The sequence below is a fragment of the Spermophilus citellus genome, assembly GCF_964194105.1.
Source record: "Spermophilus citellus genome assembly, chromosome: 13".
NCBI lineage: Eukaryota > Metazoa > Chordata > Mammalia > Rodentia > Sciuridae > Spermophilus > Spermophilus citellus.
This window is the reverse complement of record NC_138193.1, coordinates 49,098,865-49,108,130: the sequence shown is the minus strand read 5'-3', so window position 1 is coordinate 49,108,130 and position 9,266 is coordinate 49,098,865. Positions and strand designations below refer to the sequence as shown.

The 9,266-nt window shown below is 37.1% G+C and overlaps 1 protein-coding gene across 1 annotated transcript; it reads right to left on the bottom strand.

The window, feature by feature from the left end:
* Nucleotides 1-1,685: 1,685 nt before the first annotated feature.
* LRRTM4 (leucine rich repeat transmembrane neuronal 4) lies at nt 1,686-5,339 on the bottom strand. The gene is made up of 2 exons (XM_081265383.1): nt 5,207-5,339; nt 1,686-3,349 (listed from the first exon to the last, which is right to left on the bottom strand). The coding sequence occupies exons 1-2, from the start codon at nt 5,208-5,210 to the stop codon at nt 1,797-1,799; spliced, it is 1,557 nt and encodes a 518-aa protein (XP_081121509.1). The 5' UTR covers nt 5,211-5,339; the 3' UTR covers nt 1,686-1,796.
* Nucleotides 5,340-9,266: the final 3,927 nt, after the last annotated feature.

Here is a 9,266-nt window from a genome sequence, read left to right as displayed (position 1 = left end):
AAAATACAAGGAGAACCCAGAATAAAAGAGTACAACTTTGTGTTACTTATATTCACATTGCATTATATCAATGTGGGCCTGCAAGAAAAACATCAAGCTTTGTTAGACTTTTATAGAAATATTTTATTCTCTTTATTTTTAAGGGAAATTGCTTATACAGATTTTTTTCAGGGATTTATTATCTGAGATTCCGTTTCTTCTTTTCAATGATACACAAAAAGGAGAAAATAGATTCTGTGGAGAACAGTTCAATAGTCCAAATTTTTGTACTGAGTTGGATATTGTTTCAAATTCAGTGCTCTGTCTGAAAACATTTTCAATAGCATTTGTATTTAAGATCATGGAAAAATTAAAGTATATATTATCAAAGAGAAAATCATGTTTTCCAACTGTTATAACTAAGAAAGGGAAAAGTCTTTAAATACTCACTAAAACTCTTTTGAAAAAGAAATCATCTAAAATCAGATACTAAAAGAGCATATTGCCAGAGCACAACCTGTCTTCACTAGTTTATTCCAGCAACAAGGCCTGGGCAGTCAGAGTCTTTGCACATTATGATCAGTTTTACCAAGAAAAGAACAGTTACATCCAGTGTCATTTATTGACAAGTAAGAAGCTTGTGACTACTTTTCTACTCATTAACACAGTCCTATAAGTGATTTTCAAAGTTAAATAATCGAAACTGGGTCTGAATTTATTCTCCTGTATACAGAAATAGCATATCATGAAAAGCACACCTTTGTTCAAGGCTTCTACAGATAGGGAGATACCCAGAACAAGCCTTACTCCTTTTATTTGTAAATATTTGCATCATTTAATTTTGTGTAAGATTAACAAGACCATATGTCATTTTTTGGGGGGGGAGGGATGACAGCAAAACTGACAAATAGTTCCTGTTATGACTGTCATTATGTTATTGCTAAATCATCCACAACATTGTTCCTGATATCAGTTACAAGGACAGAGCCAAAACTGGAATTGAAGTTTCATTCTCATTTCACACAAATAGTCAGCACTTAAAAAAAAAAAAAAAAAAAAAAAAAAAAAACCTTCAAAAAGTGATCTATGTCCCCAGTAATTTAAAAAATAATAATAATAATGGATGGAAGGAAGGAAGGGAGGGAGGGAGGGAGGGAGGAAGGAAGGAAGGAAGGAAGGAAGGAAGGAAGGAAGGATCCTTAATAGCTTGATACAATTACACAGTAGGCCTCTGACATTCTCTATGCTGGTATAATAACTAAACGGCAAGTGACAGGGCTAGGAGATCCCTGTTGCATGCTTTAATTAAAACTGAAAATTTACAACAAAAATCAACCCTTGGGTAAAGTGCTCTTTGGTTTAAATCTTCTTTGTTACCTCCTGAAATTTTGGTAAACTTACTTTGTTTTTAAATTAAGCTGGTCCCTCCTTCTTTACTCCATGACAAAAGTCAAATACCAAGAACCAGACATAAGTTTCAGAATAAAAAGAGTTTCATGTGTGTGTGTGTTTTTAAGTCCAACCCCTGTATACAAACTGTTTAAAAAAAAAAAAAAAAACAGGTGTTTTAACATAATGCTTTATTCCAACTTAATCTCATCCTTGAATGAACTTCCTTCAAGTTTCAACCATTTAAAAAAAAAAAAAAAGCAGTCAATTTCCTGGTGGTTGTAATTTAATTAAGTAACCTTTCACACTGAGCAAAACCCCAAAAGCAAAAGGGTCATTAATCTTTCTAGTGATTAGAGACACCTCTAGAGCTTCAAACATTTACCTCTCCTTCCCCGCAGTAGAAATGCTTTTAGGAGGATCATGGTTCATACCTCACATTCCCTGGAGCCAGAGATGGTATATGTGCAGGGCCCAGATCCATTGACGGATATATCCATGGTCTCAGAGTTTGTAGGCTTGTAGTCCACATAATACTCCTGTAAAGGGGAATTCATTTGTCTTTCAGACTCTCTGGCCTTTTTCCGCCGCCTTTTCATGAGAGAGTGTTGTTGGAGTTGTTTCATGCTGGCTGGATAGCGTTTCCAAGACACATAGATTACCAAGAGGATCATGGCCACTGAGAGAAACAGAGCCACACTCCCTGCAATAATTTTGTGAAATGAAACATGCTCATACTCTTGCTCTGTGCCAGGAATCTGGAACCCTGGGGAAGGGCTTGGTGTTTCCAGGGTGGGTTGGCTGGCATCTGGTTTGAAGATGGTAGGTTTCGGGATAACCAGAGGCTTGTGGGGAGTTTGGGGCATCAGGTGTGACCTCTCTGTATTGACCACCTGGACTTCAGAACAGATGTTGTATGTTTCCACAGCATCGCTAACCTTTTCGCCCTGGATGTGTTTAGGTCCTGCACATATCATGGTGCTTTCCTTATTACCTTTGAAATTCTTAAGCCAATAATATAGAGGACAGATGCTCCGACTGCATTCCCACATATTTCCAGACAAGGTAATGGATATTAATGATATCCATGCATTCACAGTTTCCTGTGAGATGTTGGTAAGCTTGTTGGAATCCAAATTCAATTTCTGCAAATTGGGGAGGCATTTAAATGTGCCCGGCTCAATTCCTTGGATGTCATTCCCTGATAAATCCAAGTTGTGTAAGGAACTCCAAGTCCATGTCAAGCCTTGGCTAATTGAGCGAATCCTGTTCCACTGTAAGTAAATGGAACGGAGGTTGAAGAGACGTGGAAAATGAGCAAAGTTGATCTTGGAAAATTGGTTGTGCTCCAAGTGGAGCTCCTTTAATTTCAAAAGGCCAGCAAAAGCGTTTCGGGATAGGCTTCTAAGACGATTGTACCCCAAATCCAGAAAGTCAAGATTCCGACAGTCTTGAAAAACTCTTATCGGCACAGTCTTGAGTGAGTTAGACCTCAAGTGCAAAATGATGAGTTTCCGAAGGCCTTTAAATTGTTCAGATTGCAATGTCTGAAGTTTATTGTAGGAGAGGTCCAGATTGCGGAGATTGGGAACTGGGTGAAATGTTTTATTGTGCAGATAGGTAATTTTGTTGGAGCTTAAAATTAATTCTTTGAGTCGACGGATCCCTTGAAATGCATCTTCATCCACTGAGCTAATGTAATTATGGTCGAGATAAAGCCATATAAGCTGGTTAAGGCCGGCAAACTGATTGGATTTGAGCTTCTGTATGCTGTTGAACCTTAATGATAAGCCTTGTGACCCTCCAGAAATGTTCTCTGGGATATCTGCGAAAGCATGAGACTCACAGTACACAATTTTGCCATCACATCTGCAGTTCTTCGGGCAAGCTCTCTGAGCCCCCGTGAGCACAACAAGCAGCAGTGTAGGAAGTAGCACCAGAACCACACTCATGCCTTTCAGCTGCGTAATTAAATGGAAACCTACAATATTAAAAAGAAGACAGATGCACATTGTGAAGCTATTAAAATACATCACCACCAGCTTACTCATATCAGGGGCATTTTGTCTAGTGCAGTAATGGGGCAGTTGATTTAGGAACACATTTAACTAAAGCATCATTTTCTTCAGTGTTGCATATTTGCTGTTTAGGTTTCATTCTTTCTTCCTTGATCTTCAAATCACCACAGAGCTGTAGAACTAAGAAAAGGCTTTCCGAGTTTCAGGAGTTCCTGTGTATGTATCTCAACAGAAAAGCATAGAGCCTTTCTTTTCACTGGAAGCTGAGATTTTAATAATAATAATAAATAATAATAATAATAATAATAATATTTGGCTAGTTAACTGTGTTGAACAACAGTATCAAAAGGAAATGTACTATTGCAAAAGTGTGACTGGGTAAGCCCAGTACTTGCACATCTTTCCTAGTTGAGCACAGAGCCTGTGATTTAGCAAAGGAGCTTCAGGAAGCTGTCAAGGTAATCCAAGTTTGTCCTGCCTGAATTTGTACACTTATTGCGTAATGGGATGGAAAGATAGGAGCTCTGAAAAATGGCATTGGGACTAGCATAGGCAGCCCATGAAGCATAGTGTGAAGACTGATAACAACATGAGGTAGTCTGGATTTGTTAATAAGCATATATTGTTGCATACTGTGACTCCAACCCCAGTGGCACATGAGCTAGGAGACAGAAACACCCTTATCAGACAACACTCCAAAGTTAAGATTGTCAAATTCTTACTAAATAGTTGCATAAAATGCAAAATAATCTTGTGTATATTAGTTTGCTGTTATTTTTCAGAGTTGCTTTTGCAAATTTCAGGGATAAACAAGGAAAGAAACGGCAGACTCCTCGACCCCTCCCCACTATCCGGAACTGCTCACATTTCTCACTGACTTTTTTTTTCTCCCCTGCCTCCATTAACTTCAGAAAGCCTGCAAAGTTGCAATCTATTGGCACTTATGCTGCATTTCCAAGTCATTGCATGTTAAGGGACTTCTTTCCTCTGTCGACAGTAGATTTATTATTTCTTAACGGTGGAGGAAAAAAAAAAAAAAACTACCGTGTGCTGCAGTTTTTTTTCTCTCTTTAATATTCATATTTTAACCGAGAGGCATTCAGCCAAACCCTAATCTAAAAACCTGCCTTCTTCTCAAACAGTTAAGTTTCTTTTTCTTTCTTTTTTTTTTTTTTTTAATTTAAAACTCGATCTTGCTCTGTCCTTTTGCCAGCTACAGACTCATTGAAATACATTCCAGCTCTCCCAGACAGTAGGAAGGTGGGGGGGGGGGGATAAAGCCAGTCACACTTGAAAAAATAAGACTGGCAAATGACTGCTGGAAATTTGGAAGCTGTGTTCAGGATACAGCTTCAAAGATAAAACAAGCCCTTGTGCAACCTTTGATAAAGTCAGGACCCCACCCCTACACACACACACACACACACACACACACAGTAAAGTGTTAACAATCTTCCTGACAACAACCAGAAATACAAGCGTGGCTAATATTAACAAGGAACAGAGGCAAACACAATATTTATCTCCTGCTCAATTCCCAAGCTGTGGATACGCAGGCAGCAGAGACGGTCTTAAAGATATTTCTCTAGAGTCTGTTTAAGTCCGCGTTATGCATTTATGGATTAAAAAAAAAAAAAAAAAACACTGCAAAAAGGAAAATGATCTAAAAATATAATACCAACTCTAGTGAGTCAACTGGGAAACTCAAGGCTGCCGCTTTTTGCCTATTTCCACGTCTTTTATCAGCTAATGCCAGGACAGAGGCTAGGAAAGCAAGAGGATCAGCTTTGCTAAGAAGGAAACAACAAAAGTTCACTTACCCATCCTTTGTCATCCAAAAACGTTTCCCCCCTCTCTCAGCTTTCTTCTTATTTGGTCTCTCGTGCTGAAATCACCACCACCTTCATGACACAGTGCGGCTGTCATTCACACCATTCTGATCCCGCATGTGAGCTAGTAGCCCCATACAAACTTCCCCGGAGAAGACAGGCAAAAAAAAATATGTATATACATATATATTTAAAAAAAAAATCAGCACGGGGTGGAATGAAGGGGCAGGGAGGAGGAAGCCGTTGGAGGGGGGGGTGGGTAAGGGGGGAGGGCCTCTATGCTCTGAGGACCATTGTGTAATTCACCAGAGACCCATCAGCAGTAATTGGCAATCTGTGCAAAAGAGCTACAGCCCCATCTCGGAGGTAACCAACTTCTCTGTGAAAAGAGAGGAAAAAAATAAAATCTTCAGAATACCTGGCATTCCTTATTGTGCTGGCTTTTGCCATTCCCAGATAAAGCCATTCATCCTCTGGATTTTCAGTTCTTGAAGCAAGCAGGCCTCCTGTGCTGTATGAGACCCCAGTTTAAAAGCTATGCAGGCTAGGTTTATCCATTTAGCTGGTCAGGTTTAAAGTGTTTTGTAGCTGTGCTGAGAGGCAGCCCTTGTCTAATTCAGAAGGCTTTCCAGAGACTGATGATGCTCAGAGCTTGTTGGTGCTAATGCTTGAGTTTGTGATACACTGAGTGCCCTCCGCTGGAGAAAACAGATTGCACATTAAAGACAGGAACAAGTGAGCTTGTCAGTGGTGTGCAGCCTTCCCTTGCTCAGAAAGGGAAATTAAAGGCACAGGATCCTTCCCCCCCCCCAATAATATAAATTATGAAAGATTTGTGCCAAATGGTTCCTTCTAGTGACTGCAAATATTAAGTAAAATACTGCTCCTCTAAATATGACACAATACTTATTAATTACAAAGTTGTCTTGACCCCAATTTTTTTTTCTTCACGTCACAGGTGATTTATCATCATTTTTTTCAATGACAGATAAATTTGAGTTTTATTTAATATTGCCGTTGGTTTATAATTATTATTTACACTTTTAAACTAACCATATAAGGAAGCATTCTTACTGCAATGGGGGGAGACGCAATTTGATAGATTGTAAAGATAGTTACATTTAAAAAATTAAAGCCTAATCAAAAGTTCTCAGCTTTCAACAATATAACATACATTTTCCAATTTTGTGCATTTTATTGAGCAGTCTAGAATGGGACTTGGTAAAAGTTTATAGTTTTTAGTTTCAAGGCAATTGTCATGTACACTATGTTACCATGAGGGAAGGTTAAGTAAGAGACTAAAACATTGGACAAGAGTACAATTTCAGCTCAGAATCTTTAGTGCACTTTCCTTAAACTCATCCACATTGATAATGCACGTTTTTCTTATGCAAGTGTTTTACTGTAATGTGCAATACCAGTGAAACAAAAGCACTTCCATCCTGTATTATTATGGTATTTCTCTAAAAGTTCTAGAAATCCTCAGAATGAAGACTGAATAAATCGTAAACTATGAGATAGATAACTTTAAAAAATCTATGCTTTTCTTAAAATTCTAATAAATATTAAAATCCTAATAATATAATGCATCATCTGCATTTTGTTCCCCACTCTTACTACTTTATTACATAATTCTCTGGGGGATAACAACTTTTTCAAATGATCCAAGAGAATGAACCAATGGAATGCAGAAGAGAGACTATTAAGTATGATTGCTAACCTAATTCAGCAGATATGAGAACTTTAAATGAATTTTACATAAGCATCTAGAATTTCTGTGGATCATTGCAAATGAATATTTTTAGAAATAGCTTGTTTTGGATTATTTGCCAAAATATTAATAATTAAAAGAGGCTTATCATAGGAATAACACACATAATTTGACTGAGATTCATGAGTAGGCAGTCACAGGCAATTGTCTAATTACTAAGATTTCTCCAGGAACAGAAAGGGATAATATGTCCCTCAAATATATCCTTTTCCCATTAACTGATACCTGAGTTTCTATTTTAGAAATGTGTGCCTTTGGCTTAAGGCTTAATACCTATTAAAATGCAAATGCACACCACAAGAGGCAATATTATTGTGGTTACTGAAAGGAAATAAATCAATATAAATGATACACATACAATTTGTTCAAAGTACTGCAGTTTACATAGAAACAAATTCCACCCAAATATTCAATAGTAGATGATTGATTAGTTAAGCAAAACATAATATATTCATAAAAAGGAATGCATACTGCCATTAAAATTACAATATAGTTTTGAACTGGCCAACAGAAAAGTATGACCACCATGTCGAATGTAAGGAAACCAGGGACAGAGCACTCCAGTAACTACAAGATGAAGAGAGTCTAGCTATTTATGTCTATATTTTCATTTACATGGGGGCAAAATAAAATGCTGAGAGATGGTTTTTCTAGAAAGCTTAATCAGGATATATTTGACTTTGCCTGTTAAAAATACTTTGTCTTTTTCTTTTCTAATTTCTAATTGTAACAAATATTGTATGCACGATATTTTTTCTATCCATGTGTAAATTTTCTTTTTTTCATATTTCAATTTATTTAAAAAAATGACAACAGATTGCATTACAATTCTTATTACACATAAACAACACAATTTTTCATATCTCTGGTTATATATAAAGTATGTTGACACCAATTCGTGCCTTCATACATGTACTTTGGATAATGATGTCCATCACATTCCACCATCCATGCTAATCCTCTGCCCTGTCTAGAATTCATCTATTCCTCCCATGTTCTCCCTCCCTACCCCACTATGAGTCAGCCTCCTTATATCAGAGAATACATTTGGTTGTTTTTTGGGGATTGGCTAAGTTCACTTAGCATTATCTTCTCCAAGGCCATCCATTTACCTGCAAATGCCATGATTTTGTTCTCTTTTATTTCTGAGGAAAGTTCCATTGTGTGTGTGTGTGTGTGTGTGTGTGTGTGTATGTGTGTGTATGTGTGTGTGTGTGTGTGTGTGTGTATATATATATATATATATATATATATATATATATATATATATATATCACATTTTTTATCCACTGAAGGGCATGTAGTTTGGCTATTGAGATATGAGAATATCTTTTAGAGTATATCACAAAATCTTGAAGATGACAACTTTGTTTATAGTGTAATAATGGGGTTAAAATGCAAGTTTTGTGTAAGATATCAAGAAAAAGACTGAATCACATTGTAGACAGTAGTGAAACAGTGATATTGCCAATGGAATGTGTCTTATGCTGCCCTATTCTAGATTAGTTCTACTATGCAAATTGACCCTGCTAAAGTTATTCTTTGTTTTTTTTTTTCCTTTGATTCACATTTTTTCAGCCTTTAAGTGACTGGGACACTACCTGCAACCATCAGTTATTGCAGGAAATGGAACTAAAAAAACATTTGTCCCAGGACCTCATAATCCATAATCTTTAGTTTTTCAGAATTTGGAATATCTGATACTCTTCAAATAACATCAAAGTCCAGGCCTAGAATTTGTAATCCTGTTATTTAATTAAAAGTAGACTAATGTTCAATTTGTGGGGAAATATGTGCTTGTTTAAAGAATTGTGGGGGAAAAAAACAAAGAGGTACGGGGACTGGCTTAGAAGATAATGATCAATTATTATCACACTGGCAGAAAAGAAAGGAAAACATGCCCTGAGTGATGGAAGAAGTTTCCTGAATCTGAATGCCACCCTTGGCAAGAAGTCTTCCCATTATCTCACTACCAGCCTTCCTTCTCTTTAAAAGCCACTTTGAGCAGTTGAGTTTTCTAAGATGACCTTTGTTTGGAAAGAAAGCATTAGGTAGATAGTCAGCCAGGAGCAGGTGCATAGGGAGAGGACAATGAAGGACAGTAATTTACAAGGAGAACATCAGACATATCCATCAAAGAAAGTCCATAAATCATGACTTTAGATAGCAGAAAACTTGATCAAAAGAGACAAATATCTGGAAAATGTGAATTGGAATGTCAAACCTCCCCCAGTAGAGTTCATTATAACCCCTTAAGGAAACTATCATTTCAAGACCATG